Here is a 17,956-nt window from a genome sequence, read left to right as displayed (position 1 = left end):
CCATGTTCTTAAACACGCCATGTCCTCTCATACTTCCACATCTTTGTTTATCTTGTTCCCTCTGCCTGGAATGCTCTTCTCAATCTCATCCACCCGATTAACTCTTATTCATCATCTTTCAATATTCAATCCTCACATTTCTCATAAGTGTTTCCTGACACCATTGCCCTTCCAGCTGAGAGGCTGCTTGTCATTATACATCCAGAACACTACATAACTCTGTTACAACACATGCACTAAAAACAGTATATTTCCTCAACTAGACTGAGTACTTTATGATGACTATTTCGGTTATTTTTATACATCTATAGTGTCAGAGTACCTAGCAGTACTCTAGAGTATTAGAGTACCCCTAATGGGTCCTAATTAATTAATCAAAAGAAAAGTACTGATTAGTAGTATGTAAAAGAAAATATATCACTCAAATATCGTAAGTGCTCAAACACTGGGGAGGAAGTCTATCATCTATATATCAGTAAACAAAAATTCACCTAACACATAAGAAATACCTACCTTGGAAAGTAGACATGTATTAGAGTAGAAACCCTACTGTTAAAAAGGATACAAGTTTTGATACAATGGAATCAGAGATTTCAGAGCACGGCTTGCATTTATAGCTGTTGCTCGAACCATAATGGGTAGGACCTTTCCATTCACAATAGCACCATCAAAAAGTGGACCAAAGAAGGGAACCTGAATGAGAAATTAGAACATAATTTTATACTCATATTGGAGAAAGGTTACAAATAAGAACAATCAAGACATTGCACACAAAAATGTTTCTACTTCCTCTTTAGTTCTTCCTTCAGTAGAAATACTATTCAAATTCAATTATTTTCCATGATTAACACCAGGACAATAAACAAAAAATGCCAAAGGTCTACAGCGTTTCCCATTCAAAAAACTGTGCTTCATTTAACTGACTAAATAATTCATATCCCTGACAGTTTTCAAATTTTTGTAGCCTTAATTGTACACAAAAACCCAACACTGGAAAAAAACACAGTGACGATAATACATCCTTATAGGCAGCAAATTAGTTCTTCATTATTTTTGTGTGATACCAGTTTTACTACAGAACCTAAAAGACTTTTATTACATGGTTTATTAGAAAAAAAATCTATGTCTTGGTAATTGTCATTTTTATCAGATGACTGACAGTGTCAAAGTTATTCTGTTTGAGTATGGTTGGTACAAATGACAGCTGAAGGCAAAGATGTGAGCTGTGAATAATACAGTAAATATGTCAAAAAATATGGCTTTGTGGCCATATATTGTCCCTGATGTATATTCTTGATTTTTAAAAAAATTTTTTAAAGATTATTTGAGAGAGAGAGAGAGAGAGAGAGAGAGAGCAGAGCCATTGAGAGAGAAAACGAGTGGGAGGGAGGAACAGAAGGAGAGGGAGAAGCAGGCTCCCCACTGAGCAGGGAGCACAACCACAGGGCTCCATCTCAGGACCCTGGGATCATGACCTGAGCGGAAAGCAGACGCTCAACCGACTGAGCCACCCAGGTGCCCCTCTTGATTTTTTTTAAAAAAAGAAAAAACCTGGGGAGGAAGGGGACACTGAAAACAAAACAAAAACAAAAAAAGAAAAAAAGAAAAACCCATTAAAAATGTAAAAACCATTAATAGCTAGCTTTCAGGCTGTACAAAAATAGGAAGTGGGCCATAGTTTGCTGACCTCTGGTTTAGATAAACCCTAAAAAAACCTGGCTGTAAGCTTAAATTCACACCTGGGAAACAGTCTTATTCAAGAAATTCTAACGATTCATGATCAACTGTGAAAAAATACGTTTCCTATAAATTAAAAAGTATTCAATTAAAAAAATAAGAAAGACACCAAAACACTACCACACTTTTTAAATTATTTTGAAAGAAAATACTTCTGCAAGTGTATTTCAACCCTATGGTATAAGAGATCCAACTAGAAGTTTTTTGGTTTTTTTTTGACATTGTAGACCTTTCCTTTATTAAGGAACATGACTAAATAATCATGTAATTCTTAGTAAGATATATTAACTAAAAATACAAGAATGATTACTTCTTATTGTATAATCATCCTCTTAATAAAAGGTAATCCTTTTGTGAACTTGGTAGAAAGCAACTTTCACTCTGGCACTACCTTAGCCTTCTCCCATTTGAACATAGTTTCTTGCTATTTTTCCAGTTTTAGCTCCTTCTGAATCAGACTTAGACAATTTACATAGCTACCAGAGTCTGTGTCTCACTTCCCCCTGTTTTCACAACCTGATATGCCTAGTCTAATTCTTCTGAAAGAAGAAACTCACAAACCCACATACAGCTCAAAATATATTATTAAAATGTAACATAAGGAGTTCTTACCTCTGGTTTTTTCATTATCTGAATACTGAACATGTGATTTTTCATTGGATATATTACAATAAGGACATCACCGAATTCTGTAGGAATAATTCCTCTCCTGTAGTCTCTAGTATGCTCTGACCAAACAATGTGTACTTCATCATTTCCCAAATGTCTCAACTGGAAAACCAAGAAAATAGTTCATAGTGTTTTAGAAAAAAGCATATAGCTCTTTATACAGCTACTGACAATATACTATACTATAAAAAGATTAAAAGGTCAAGAAGTAAAAAACTATAAATTTCATTTGATCATTTTCACATGAAACACAAACACTCAAAACATTAGGAGACACTGCAAAAGACCAGAAAATTTTCAGCTGTCAACAATGGGAAGCAGAGAACTTAGATGAAAAAATTCCCATACAGCCCAAATACTCTTCTTAACTAGCAACTATACTAGTTTCCCACTACCAAGCCTTTTACAAGACTGTTTAAATGTTTTTAAAAAGTGAGCAACGTAAGATTCTTCTCCCTTTTTTCTGACCATTCTTTCAAAGGGCTAATGAGCAGTAAAGTTGCCTAAAGAAGGCAACAGGAAGAGAAGGAAAAGAAATAGATAATTCATAAATTGGGTAAATAATCTATTAAGTAAGAGAAGGTTGACTGTATTTGGTTCAACATTTTTCCGCGGTTTCTTTGCCTATGAAACACTGTATATGAAATTCTTCCAAACAGACTTCTTGAAATGTGTTAGACTCTCAAGATGTTGTTTAAATATTTGTGGTGCTTACAAAGGTGCTTCTGGCAATCAGAGAGAGTTAACATTATGATGATTAAAATTATAAAAAAGCAAAACATCCAAAAGTTGGATTTCTAAGTTATCAGAAAAATGAACTTAATACCCATTAGTCTTGAGTTTTCTTCATAGAGATTATCGTATAAACATGCATTTCAATATAAAATTTGGTTATCTTAGATTAATTGATTCTGTTACTGCAAACACCTGAGTCCTTTTTTGGTGCGTTCTCACATGAGGTTTTCTACTACTTTCAGATAAATGGACATACTGTATGTGTGACACACTCAAGGTTTAGAAGGTTTGGAAGAGAGAACTAGGATAAGTGCCATCAATATTTTTTGATGAGCTAACATACAAGCAATTTCTGTTTTTGAAATATGCAATCTACTTGGCTTAAAGACCACAGAGTAAGAAAAAAGTTAAATGTGTGATTTCAACAAACAAAAAAGAACTTAAGCCTAATTAATGAAAGGCTCTCTCTTCTGTTACCCTTAACCCTGGAGTTTTTGTTTTTGTTTTTAAGTAAGCCCTACGCTCGTGGGGCTTGAACTCATTACCCAGAGATCAAGAGTTACACACCACTGAATGAGCCAGCCAGGCACCCCAGAACCCTGGAGTTCCTAACCTGGGCTCAAGGAGTCTGTGAATATTTGAAAGTTACGTGTAAAATTTTATTTGTGTATTTTTCTGAGGAGAGAGTCTATCAAATAGAGTATGTAACCCAAAAAAAGCCAAGAACCAGTGTTCTAATGGTTTTTAAAGTCCCTAACAGCAGTCTATCTAGAAAATCCTAATTACCATGAATATCATTAAAGTATCTGAAAATACAAGGCAAATCCCTCAACTTTAACTTTTGTATTCCTAAGCAAGAAATGCCCCCTCAGATACTTCGATTGGATTAAAAGAGTACCCAGGCTAACTCCATAGACCAAAATCTATTATTTAAGAAATACAGCATACAAATATTTATTTTCTTTTAAGGAGGGCTTTAGGCTTAAGTATATTAAATTTTTTTTTCTTCTTGGAAACCATAATCATACTCTAAATGTATGATGGTAGGCCTAACCATCAAAATACTGTTTAAGTTTTAATTCTCATTATTTACACCACACCACACACATGTGTGGACACACACACCCGTTAAATAATATAAATTTAGTACTTGGGCTTTGTGACATTTTTAAAAACCAAACAGATTACACAACTTAGAAAAGCCATGGCTCTATAATTTCATTTTTTAATCAAAATACTTTAAAAATATCCTTCCTATACAGCCATCCCCATGTGTCAGCTTCCCTAATAGGTTTATGTTAACTGAATACAAAAGAAATGTGAAATAAATTTAACCAGGAGGGATGATCCAATCTAATTTTGATACATTAATGTCATATGCTGTACATGTTACAATAGCAGCCAGATCTAATACTAAGCTTCAGGCTATACTGAGATTTCCAAATGGCAGATTGTTCTAAGTGATATCAAGTATAATTGAAGTAATAAACGATAGTAAAAGCTGAGCACACTGTCAGGAAGAATTTAAGTATTTACTTTTTAAAATTAAATGAGTTAGGTTAGGAAAGACAAGACAACTGAAATAATGCAGGTCTCAATTTACAGAAAATTCCTTTTATTTATCTGCTACATTAACCCTTGAACTCTTGCCAAAGCTATCTATAATTTCTAGTGCCCACTTATCTAAAGAAATGAGAGAAAAGGGCAACTAAAGTTTTTTCTTATAACCAAAGCTTGTCTTCAAATATCTACCACAGAGTATTAAAAGTCTGTTATAGAAGCTTAATGGAAAAAAAAACAACATATTTTTACTAAGACACTGTAATGAAGAAATTTGTGGCAAAGAACCATGCATATAACAAAGTCATTCTAAACATGTTCAAGCATTCTAAGGGGGAAGCTTCAAGAACATTCTTATCATTTTTTTAAGTGTTGTTGTCCTGATTAGGCATGTTTTTGTGTCTTTAGGTCTTTAAAACCTGCAACATAATAAACACAAATTGAGAAATTGCTAACCATTGCTATGTATATCTTATCAATTTTTGAAAGATTACTGAATGAATTTTGAGTATTAAGTTAATAGAAATTTCAGAAGTACGTTTGACATATTTAACACAAATACTTTATACAATATTTTATGTTTATTCCTTATCTCTTATGGACTTACAAGATTGTGTTCTGTGTATACTCTCCAGGTTTTTCTATACTCTGAGAACTCTTAAAGAGTTCCTACCTACATGTTTTTGTACCCAGATACCAATCACTTCCGAAACAGAGTACAAGACTTAAGTACATGGGATGAATCTGTTAAAATGATTGGTGACCAAATGATTCTTCCAAATTCACTTCAAATGCTGTTGAAATAATTTTATTTCAGGGTATATAATATAGGCTGCAGATTATCATTATCAATTCAGGAAGATAAAAGTACTTAATGAAATTCAACATGTGTAAAATTGATGTCCTCAATACATTATAGAATATCAGCATTGGAAGAGACCCTAAAGCTCTGATTTCCTACCCAGTACAGAACTCCCACTGCAATATCCTTGACAAGTAATCCTGCCTCTGCCTCAATACTTCTACGGTTGGGAACTTTACACCTTCATTAGTCGGCCAATTCATTTTTAAAGAGCTACAATCATTAGAACATTCTTTATACTGAGCTAAAATTTGCTTCCTGAAGCTAGTTCTTCTAAAATGAGCCTTACCAAATAAATCCAGTCTATATTCTATATATTATCTTTTCAGATATTTGAAGATTGGCCTAACATATATCTCAACTTTTCTTTTCCATGTTAAATGTGTCCTTAAGAGTTCCTCCTCTTATAGCTTACAAATCTATTCATTATCTTGGATTATTACCTCAGTTTACTGATGTTTTTATTAAATTGTTATGTCTGGAATTGAACACATTATTAATATATGCTCTAATACAATCAGCTCATAGTGGGACCACTTCCTTTGTTCTGTTAACTAAATTATTTTCTGCATTTTTACAAAATTGGCTCAAATGGAAGTTGTAGTCAATTCAAACCCTTAAGTCTTGTTCTTACAAAGTTCTAAGCAGGTGAAACTGCTAGATCTAAAGGGAGAATTTCATATTTATTCTTATTAAATTTTACCTTGCCAGGTTCAGATTATCGTTATGCCTATCAAAGTCTTTTTTTAGCCTGATTCTGCTATTCAATGTGTTATCTCTCTCTTACCCAGATTTGGGTTATCCTTAAATTCAATTTCTTGTGTCTTCATTTAGATTTTATTTTTTTAAAAGATTTTATTTATTTATTTGACAGAGAGACAGTGAGAGAGGGAACACAAGCAGGGGGAGTGGGAGAGGGAGAAAGCAGGCCTCCCCTCCCGTGGAGCAGGGAGCCCAATGCGGGGCTCGATCCCAGGACTCTGGGATCATGACCTGAGCCAAAGGCACACGCCTAACGACTGAGCCACCCAGGTGCCCCTTCATTTAGATTTTAGATAAAAATGTCAAGTGGGACAAGTCTGGGTAACAGCCTTATAGCAAGTCATCATAAATGTTCCTCTGGGTTAAAATAACATCCAACATTTATTAAATTCTTACTATTCTAAGTACTTTGGCATAATTTAGTTTTAATAACATGCTACAAAGTATAATTATTATTACCCCTATTTTTACAGGTGAGGAATTGAAACTTAAAAAGATAAATTAACATGCCTAATGTCACATGACTAGTAAGTGGCAGAGTCAGAACTGAAACCAAGGCAGTCTAATTCCAGAAACCATACTTTAACCACCTCCCTATATGCCTTTCATTAAATAATTTGTCTCTAGATGTGATTATACAACCAGTCATGAATATACTTACTGAACTATTATTAAGACCACATTTCTTCAACTTGTTCACAACAACTTAGTTAAATGCTTTATACTGTCAATGGCCTTCCCTGATCTAGTAATCCTATTAAAACAAATTAAGTTACCTTGATGTGATCTGTTATGGTGAACTCATGGTGGCTCCTAGTGATCACTACTTCATTACCTAAGTGCTCACAAACCATCTGTTTAATAATCCTATTTTCTCAGGCATGGACATGGAGCTCATGAATGTTAATTTTTGTAGTTAGTGGACTGTTCCATTCCTTTTATGAAAATCAGATGTTTGCCTATCTTAAGACAATAAAATGTTTTCATTTTCCATGATTATCAGAGATTACATTCAATTCTAGATTTCCTCAATGCCATGAAATATCATTCGTCTGGAGCTGGAGACTAGATTTCATGTAAAGTAACTATATCATCTTTCACAAAATCAGCTTACCCTCTGACTTCCCCATTTCTATTAAAAGTACCTAACAATTATTATAATCACTCAGGATCAAAATCTGAAAGTCTCCAATTTCTGTTTTCCTTACTGTATGTCTAACAAGCTCTTCATTTTTTTTTTAAACATTAGATTCCTTTTTTGTACTTTTGTTCCTATTTCATCTACTGTTGTCCTAGGTCATATGTTAGTCATCCTATATTCCTCAACTAGTTCATGAGTTCTTAAAAAGCTTCTCCCCTGCCATCTACTCTTCTTCACACATTAGCAAATACTGAGAGCTGACTAAATGCATTGTGCTGGCTAGCATAGATACAATGGTGAAAACACAAAAAACAAAACAGACAGAGCCTCTGTTCTCACAAAACTTCAAGTCCAGTGAAGGAGAGAGAGTAAAAGAATAATTGAATAATTAGTGATACAGATAATCCTCTAACTCTACTTCTCTGAATGCAAACAACAAAGAAAACTGATCTATAATGGTCCTTGAAGAACACACAGAAGTTAATCAGGTTAGGCAGTTCGGGAGACAGTTGTATACATGTAGAAATTTAAACTGATTAATACTGCCTCAAGCTCTCATTCTTTGCCCAATCTTCCAGACACCCACAAATAGCAAAATAGACACTATCAAATACTCCCCAATCATGTTAAAAACCATACTTTCATACGTTTTAGGATCATACATAGTTTCATATGTTTACTTGCTGTCTGCATCATTCATTTTTAGTAATTAAGAAAAGCTTCTCAAAACAACAGGCATGGTGTCTAGTATACAATTATCTTAGCAAAGTGGGCACTCAATACATACTGCTGAGTATTAAAAAGACAGTCTTAAAAATGCTTTATTGAAATGTGTGACTTCTGTGTTGAAGATGTGTTTGAAAAGACCACAGTTTGAAAACTGGTTTTTGAAGTATCTCAATAACCAACTGAAAAAAATGAAAATCCCTACTGGATTTGACTTCTAGTATAACCAGAACCTTGGTGTAAAATTTTCCTTTGAAACATTTTCCATCACCGGGCACCTGGGTAGTTCAGTTGTTAAGCATCTGCCTTCGGCTCAGGTCATGATCCCAGGGTCCTGGGATGGAGCACCGCATCAGGCTCCCTGCTCTATGGAAGCCTGCTTCTCCCTCCCCCACTCCCCCTGCTTGTGTTCCCTCTCTTGCTGTGTCTTTCTCTGTCAAATAAATAAATAAAATCTTTAAAAATAAATAAATAAAAATAAAATATTTTCCATTACAGAAACTCAAGAAAACAAAGCTATTATATATGGAAATTGCTGGAGTCTGAAGTTTCAGAGAAGGAGAAGCAACAGTTGTTAGACATGTCGGGTGACTTCTTTTTTGGTTATATTTGGACAAACACGAACTTCATAGTTCTTGGAAGGACACTGGAGGGTGTTCAAGTCTATATGCCTGTTGTGTTGAAGAAACGGAGAAACACAGATTGGAAAGAAAAAGGATGACAGGAGAAAGAGAAGAGACTTGAGAAAGGGCTCAGAGAAAGAAGAACTGGAACAAGGCATGATCAGGTTAAGTCTAATTATAGTATCACAGTACTTATCTAGGTAAATTTTTTGTCATTACATAGTGCACAGCATAAAAAACAGAATTATCTGCAATTATGGCATTTATTTAAAGATTCCACTTTGATGGTGACAGGAGGTGTAAGTGCTATAAAGAGAATAAAACAGGGTAATGCAATAGTGTTACTGGGTGAAGGGCACTTCTTTAGCTAGGATAGTTTCGAAAGGTCTCTCTTAGAAACTGTCATGTGAATCTGAGAATAGAACAATGAGAATAAGAAAGCCTGGTGATGTGGAGAAAGAGCATTTCAAATGGAAAGAACAGTAAATGCATACCCTCTGAGATGGGAATGAGCCTGATATGTTGGCAGGTTAGAATGATAGCCATGAGGCCAGATTGTGCTAAATGAAAAGGAAAGTGACAGGAGATGTGATCAGAGAGGGAGGCAGGCAGGTGCCCAGATCATGTGGCACTGAAGGCCATAGTGAAGAATTAGAGCTTTATTCTACATGCAGTAAGAAGCCACTGCTATCACATCCAAATTATACCATTCGCAGTGGTGAGATAAATTTACTCTGAACCATTTATATTTCCTGGTTTCTCTATCCTCTATTCTTGTCATAAAAAGTATATTTACAGAAATTGGGGTTAAGGGTAGAGTCTAGGATATTAAAATAGAATTATGTTATGTAAGACTGTTATTTTGGGATTAAAACCATGAGTATAATTCCATACCATTGACTAACTATTATACTAACTACACTTTAACTAAAATAATGAAAATTTTATTATTAAATTCTTAAATTTGTTTTTGAATTCATTTTCCAGACTATATTTAGCACAAAAGTTCTTTGGAAAGTAAAGTACATTTCAATTTTATTTCTAGACAAAACAAAGAAAAAATAGATTTAAAATTACAATCAGGCCATCAGGCCAATAAAACTGATTTATTTGGGAAACTACTGTGACCAAATTCCAAAACAGAAAATGAGGTGTTGTCCATTACACTAACAATATTTCAGAGGAAACTGACTTAAGCACATCTTTCCCCTCTTTTGGGGGGAGGTGCAGGAAATGACAGACTGGAGACTCCAACTAAGTAAATTACAATGATCTCAACTTGATCTTTGTAAAACTTCTAACAGGGTGATTCAGTTACTTATGCAGCAGAGTATCACCAAGTGGCCAGAATAAGGAGACCAAGGAAATGAGACAAGCTCCTGTGAACACTTTAGACCAATGCTTACAGTACTTTTGATATTTAAGAGTAAACAGAATAAATTCAGTTAAGTGATTTTTTCCATCAATCTTCCTCAGAGATAATTTATAGAACAGATAGCTTTGTCTAGGGTTGTATGAGGATTTTTGATATGATAGGATATTTCTAAGAGTACTTTGTTCAATTGAATATTTGATTAATCTGTTCAAAAAGTATACTCTATGTTGTAAAAATTCTGCTCCTACTGTCTTGAGCCTTGAAAATAGAGTACTGCTTCTATTCAGAAGAAATAAAACACTACACTTAAACACAGAACCTAAACAGGTTCAAGGATATTTACCTCTCATTCTGAGAAAATAAAATGCTTAAAAATGTCTACAAAATCACCACATATTTTAAATAGAAAGTGAAAACTAAAATTAGTTTCTATAAAATAGATATAAATGATTTTCTCCTTTCAAGTTTAAAACAAAGAACCAGAGTCATAAATAATTCTAGCTTGCCAGAGGCACGGCTATTTCTTTATACTGACTGTCGACTACCTAATTTAATTAGAGGTATTAAACTCCATGCTGAGGTCAACGAGCCTTACTTCCTCCAATATTACACTTCAACCAGTGCTCATTAATGTGTCTACTGAATGGATTAACACACCTAAAGATATATCTACAGAGGAAAGGGGGACAACCTAATGATATCCAATTGTTCATTTGTAATAGGACACATGTTCTAGGCCTCAACTTATTACCACTAATGTGGAATCTATTAAATTCAGGAGGAAAAAATACCAATACAGAAAGTGATTTTTTATTAAGGAGAACTGGTATAAGACAACGGGTTTCCATGATTACGTTTAAATATTTAACCTTTTATTAAAAAGAAATTGATACTATAATAGAGCTAAAATATAAGCCTGTTAGAAAAATCTTACATACTAGGATTCTGAAGAGGAGATTAAGGGGAAAGTTTCATATGGAATTGGGAAGAGGAAAACCCAGTATACAGAGAAAAATAAATAAATGTTAAGGTGTTTATTTCTATAAAAAAGGAGGTTTAAAATAGTTATACTGAATTATGAGACCAGGTATATTTTTCCTTTCTACTGAAATAAGTGAAATGTTGCCTCAATTTAGTTGTAACCTGATACAGATTTTATTTAAATCATTTAAATTACCTCAGAAGGTAAGAGAACTATACCCTTCCAAAATGATGTTGCTTTAGTACATATTGTTTGTAATTTTGATGATATGGTAGATGCTATACATGTGAAAGCAGTGACACTGTAACATTTTCTCACTAAAACAAACACTTTAAATTGCTTTAAGTAAAAAAGCCTATCTAATTAGGGTAATTTTCTTCAATAAAGCAGGCATTAAAAAGAAAACCCAACAGGTAAATTATTATAACAACTGAAATAATATACATGCTTGCATTATAAAATTATAAAAAATTACAAACATATGCTTACATTTTAAAAAGTCCCAATACTTCTGGCATCTCAATAATTAAACAACTGGAATATTATGCCATGTAACTGCCTGTGTCCTTTCTCCTTACTAAATAATTGGAAAAAATACTAGCGCTTTTCCAGTTGGTAAATTACCAAATAATCTTAAATTTAGAATTAGATAGCTTAAAGAAAAAAAAGTCAAAACTTTTCCTAGGGTGTGATGTCACCAAAATGGTGGCCCAGGAAAGGTCCAAGGTCTTGTTCCTCCATTAAAACACTGAAAAAACATGATTTTATATACAGAAACCTCTGATTCCACAAAAACACTTAGAACTAACACATGTATTCAGCAGAACTGCATGATACAAAATCAACACTTGAAAATCAGTTGCATTTCTATATACTAACAATGAACAAATCAAAAAGGAGATTACAAAAATAATTCCATTTATAATTGCATTAAAAAGAATAAAACACTTAATAGAGAAGTTTAACGGAGGAGGAAAAAGACTTGCGTACTGAAGACTACAAAACACTGCTGAAAGAATTTTAAAAGACTACAGGAGTGAATGGAAAGATATCCCATGTTCATGGAATGGAAAAACTTAATATTGTTAAGATGATATTACCCATAGTGATCCAAAAATTCAATGTAATCTCTATCAAAATCCCAACAAGGTTCTTTGCAGAAATAGAAAAAGCCAGCCTAAAATTCATCTGAAATCTCAAGAGAATTTGAATAGTAAAAATGATACTGGAAAAAAAAAAAACAAAACACAGAACAAAGTTGTAGGACTCACATTACTTAATTTCAATACTTACTACAAAGCTACAGTAATTAAAGCATTTAATTAAAGCAAAAACCCCCTTAGACATTTAGACCAAAGAAAAATAATACAGAGCCCAGAAAAAAACTCTTGCATATAAAGCCAACTGATTTTTGACAAAAATGCCAAGATCATTCAATGAGAAAAAGTGGTCTTTTTAACAAATAGTGATTGGAAAACTAGCTAATCACATGCAAAAGAATGAAGTTAGACCTTTATCTCACAATATATATAAAATTTAACTGAAAATGGATTCAAAAATTAAATGTAAAATTTAAAACTGTAAAAATCTTAGAGGAAAACATACAGGAAAATCTTTATAACATTAGAATTGGCAGTGATTTATTGAACTGACACCAAAAGCAGAGGCAACAAAATAAAAAAACTGATAAATTGGACTCCATCAAAATTAAAACTTCTGTGCATCCAAAGACACTATTAAAAGAGTGAAGACAAGCCACAAAATGGGAGAAAATATTTGCAAGTCATATATCAGATAAGGGATTAACATCTAGAAGAACTTTTATAATTCAACAATAAAGATGCAAACAACTTAATTAAAAAATAAGTTAAAGACTGAATAGACATTTCTCCAAAGAAGGTATACAAATGCCAGTAAGCAATGGAAAGATGCACATCACTAGTCATCAGGGAAATGCAAATCAAAACCACAATAAAATACCACTATGCATCTATTAGGATAGCTATATTTGTTTTTAATGGAAAATAACAAGTGTTGGTGAGGGTATACAAAAACTGGAACTCTTGTGTATTGCTGGTAGAAATGTAAAAATGGCACAGTCATTGGGGAAAACAGTTTGACAGTTCCTCAGAAAGCTAAACACACAATTTCCATATTACCCAGGAATTTCACTCATAGGTATAGATCTAAAAGAACTGAAAACAGGGATTCAAACAAATACTTACACAACAATGTTCACTGCAGCATTATTTGCAATAGCCAAAAAGTAGAAACAACACAGTGTCTACCAGATGAATAAACAAAATATGGTATATACATATAATGGGATATTATTCAACCACAGAGAGGAGTGAAATTTTGACACCTGATACAACATGCATGAACCTTGAAAACATTAAGTGAAATAAGACAGACACAAAAGGACAAAGTGATTCCACTTATATGATGTACCTAATACTGGAAAATTCACGGAGATAGGAAGTATATTAGAGGTTACCAATGGCTGGGGCGGGGGAATGGAGAGTTATTATTAATGGGTAGAGTCTGTGTTTGGGAAATAAAGTTCTGGGATTTCCAGTTTCCAGTCTGGTACCTAAGAAGCTTAGAAGTTGCCACTCTGTCCTAACAAGTAAAAAGCTAAACAAATTGAAAAATCAAATACTCTTCCTGGGTCAGAGATATGAGGTCACAGGCAAAACTGCTGCCCCCCAAATTGGACAGACAGGCAAAAATGGAGGGTGACAATGAAGCAGAAACCTCTGCAGGAACTTGTAGCAAGGTAGGAAAATGTAAATTGTAATTGTAAATTCCTGGAGATGCAGTGTGGACAGGTCTGAGACACTGAAGATGCATTAAAACGGAGTTAGAAATGGCAGGGATGATAGAATTACAACTATGATTAACATGCTAAGGGTTCTAATGGAAAGAGTAGAAAACATGCAAGAACACATGGATAACGTAAGCAGAGAGATGGAAATTCTCACAAAGAATCAAAAAGAAATGCTAGAGATACAAAACAACGTAACTGAAATGAAGAATGCCTTTCATGATCTCACTAGTAAACCAGACATGGCTAAGGAAAGAATCTCTGAGCCTGATGATATAACATCATAAACTTCTAAAACTTGAGATGCAATGAGAAAAAAGACTGGAAAAAAACAAAACAGAATATCCTAGAACTATGGGACAACCACGAAACTGTAACATACATAAAAGGAGAAGAAAGAGAGACAGGAACAGAAGCAATATTTGAAGGAATATTGCTTGAGAATTGCCCCCAAATAATGTCAGATACCAAACCACAGATCCACGAAGCTCAGAGAACACTAAGCAGGACATATGCCCAAAAAACCACATTCAGGCAAATCATCAAACTTCATAAAATCACAGATAAAGAAAAAAATCTTGAGAGAAGCCAGAGGAAAAACTACATTTTATTTATAGAGAACCAAAAAAAAGAACAACATTTGACTTCTCCCCTGAAACCATGCAAGCAAGAAGAGAGTGGAATGAAATATTTAAAGTGTTGGGAGGAAAAACTACCAACACTTAGAATTCTGTATTCTGTAAAATTATCCTTCAAAAGTAAAGGATAATAAAGACTTTCTCAAACAAAAATTGAGGGAATTAGTTGCCAGTAAACCTACCTTACAAGAAATTTAAAAGAAGTTCTTCAGAGAAAAGGAAAATGATACAGGTTAGAAATTCAGATCTACATAAAGAAAAGAAAAGCACCAAATAATCAAAACTGAAGAGGAAAAATTTTTTATTTTTCTTATTCTTAATTGATCAAACAGATCACAGTTTGTTCAAAGTAATAGCAGCAATAATGCATGTGATTATGTATGGTTAGGTGTGTGTGTGTATGTATGTGTATATACATATATATATATACACACACGTGCGTGCACACACACACACACATATATATGCTTAACTGTAAGTAAAATGAATGATAGCAATGATATAGGGATAGGAGGGAAAGATTAAATATACTGTGTTATTTATAAGGTACTTGCAGTATCCATGAAGCAGTCTAGTATTATTTGAAAGTGCACTTGGGTTAGCTCTAAATGTATAGTACAAACTCCAGGGCTGTAACTAAAAAAAGTTAAAAAAGAAAAGTAGTGTAATTGATATGCTAAGAAAGGAGAGAAAATGGAATCATATAAAATGCTCAATTATAACCACAGAAGGCAGAACAAGTATGGAATTCAGAAATAGAAAAAAGAACAGGGTAATAAATAGAAAAAAGTAACAAATGTGGTAAATATTAATCCAGCTATATCAATGATTACTTTAAATGTCAATGGTCTAACTACACATTAAAGACAAAGACTGTTAGAGTGGATCAAAAAAATAAGACCCACCTATATGTTGCTACAAGAAACCCACTTAAATATTGACACATATAAATTAAAAGTAAAGGGATGGAGAAAGATATACCATGATAACACCAATAAAAAGAAAAGTGGGAGTACCTATATTAATTTCAGACAGACCAGACTTCAGGGCAAGGAAAGGTAAAGAGAGGCATTACCTAATGATAAAGAGGTTGGTACTCCAAGAAGACATAACCAATCCTTAATGTGTATGCACCTAACAACAGAGTGTCAAAATTTGTGAAGCAAAAACTGATAGAACTGCAAGTAGAAGGATCCACTATTATAGTGGGAAACTTTAATACTCCTCTATCAGAAATGGAGAGATCCAGCAGGCAGAAAATTGGTAAGGATATAGTTGAACTCAACAGCTCCATCAATCAACTGGATATAATTGACATTTATAGACTACTTCCTCCAACAATAGCAGATTACACATTCTTCCCAGATTCACATGGAACATTCACTAGATAGACTACATTTGGGCCATAAAACACATCTTACAAAATTTAAAAGAATAGAGATCACACAATGTCTGTTTTCAGACCCCAATGGAATTAAACTAGAAATCAACAACATAAAGATAGCTGGAAAACCCCAAAATACTTGGAGATTAAACAATATACTTCTAAATAACACATGGATCAAAGAATTCTCAAGAGAAAATAAAAAATATTTTGAACTAGGGGACCTGGGTGGCTCAGGAGTTAAGCGTCTGCCTTCGGCTCAGATCATGGTCCCAGGGTCCTGGGATCGAGCCCCCCATCTGGCTCCCTACTTGGTGGGAAACCTGCTTCTCCCTCTCCCACTCCCCCTGCTTATGTTCCCTCTCTCGCTGTGTCTCTCTGTCAAATAAATAAAATCTTAAAAACTATTTTGAACTAAATGAAAATGTTCTGGAAATAGATACCTGTGATAGTTGTACATTATAAATGTTTATGCCAATGCACATTTAAAAATGGTTAAGATAGGACTTCTGAGAAGATGGTAGAGTCACAGTATCCTAAGCTTACCTCATCACACATCAGTGAAACTAACTCTGAAAATGACTCATGACTTGAAGACTGCCAGAACAGACTTTCCACAGTTAATAGTACAGAAGAAACCACATCAAGGAGCAGAAATATGGCTGGAAACTCCCCCTTCCAGCACTCTCCCCACTCTGCGTGAGACTAATCATAAACGAGAGGGACACTATATAAGCATAAAGAAGAGCAAGAGGATCAGGCCCCACCCCAGGCCCCTCAGGCACAGGGAACCCCATAACACTTTGACTTTTAAAGCCAATGGGCCTTAACTTTTAGAGTTTTTACAATCAACAGGGTTTAACTCTGGGTACTTTAAAACTGAGTTCCCATCCTTAAAAAGCCAGTGTAACAACCCAGGAGAGACAAAGCCATGGAAGCAACAGTTTGAAAAGAAACTGGGGTATGAGAAGTGGATTTATTTGCTAATTTCAAAACGTGCATTGGAGGGGCAGGAATCTTTAGGAGAATTCTCCAAGAACAAAAGTGCTGCCTAGCAGACCATTCTTCTCCGGCTTCCCTAGCAGCCTAGAAAGCCAGATATCTGTGGGAAGCAGAGTGAACATTCTCCATCTATCTTGTTAGCACCATGGTCCCTACCCCATCCAACCTGCCCTACTCCATGTATATCTCTCCAAAGCAGCTCCTGTCCTAAAAACCCTGCAGAAACCTGCACCACTCCAGAGTGACTTGTGGCCTGGGGACAGGAGAAGATAACCACACACACCAGTGTGCTTACAATTCCAGCAGCTGAGTCTTATAGCTGGCACTGCAAAGAGAGTGCCCTGCTGATAAGTGTCCCTGCAGCCCCAACGGGGGCAGGGATCTGGTCTGACTGCTGACACCACCCAACTCCAAGCCTGTGGTGGCCCCAGAGAGGCCCCTTAACAGCACAGGGACCAAACCCCTGCCCAGTGTGCTCACAATAGGCAAAGTGGGTCACTGTAGTTGACTGGACTGAATGCAAATGCAGCTCAGCCACAAGAGTAGGGAACACACAGCCCACAGAGAAGATAATACTGAAATGCCTGGTTCTAGTAAACAGGGGACATCGTGCTACAGGGCACCACATGACCTCTTCTTCATAAAGCCACAACTTTCAAGAGCAGGAGACATAGCTGACTCGCCTAATACATAGAAACAAACACAGAGAGTCAGACAAAATGAGGAGACAAAGGAGTTACGTCCCAAATGGAAGAACAGGACAAAGCCACAGCAAAAGAGCTTCATTAAACAGAGATAAGCAATAGGCCTGATAATGAATTCAAAGTAATGGTCATAAAGATACTCACTGGATTTGAGAAAAGAGTGGAGGATCTCAGTGAGACCTTCAAGAAGGAGAAAGAAAATATAAAAAAGAACCAATCAGAGATGAAG

At 34.7% G+C, this 17,956-nt stretch overlaps 1 protein-coding gene across 2 annotated transcripts in view; it reads right to left on the bottom strand.

The window, feature by feature from the left end:
• RALGAPA1 (Ral GTPase activating protein catalytic subunit alpha 1) overlaps nt 1-17,956 on the bottom strand; it is a 252,659-nt gene that overhangs the window by 28,509 nt on the left and 206,194 nt on the right. For both annotated transcript variants that reach the window (XM_088024638.1, XM_028114832.2), the window contains 2 exons: nt 2,350-2,508; nt 566-693 (listed from right to left, as the gene is read on the bottom strand). In XM_088024638.1, the coding sequence (XP_087880764.1) occupies nt 566-693; nt 2,350-2,508 (287 nt within the window). The remainder of the gene's footprint in view (nt 1-565; nt 694-2,349; nt 2,509-17,956) is intronic.

The sequence above is a fragment of the Eumetopias jubatus genome, unplaced genomic scaffold (genome assembly GCF_037043125.1).
Source record: "Eumetopias jubatus isolate StellerSeaLion01/CBP00866 unplaced genomic scaffold, mEumJub1_p1.0 scaffold_7, whole genome shotgun sequence".
Classification (NCBI taxonomy): domain Eukaryota; kingdom Metazoa; phylum Chordata; class Mammalia; order Carnivora; family Otariidae; genus Eumetopias; species Eumetopias jubatus.
Note: the sequence above shows the minus strand (reverse complement) of the source record. Positions and strands in the feature narration are given on the sequence as shown.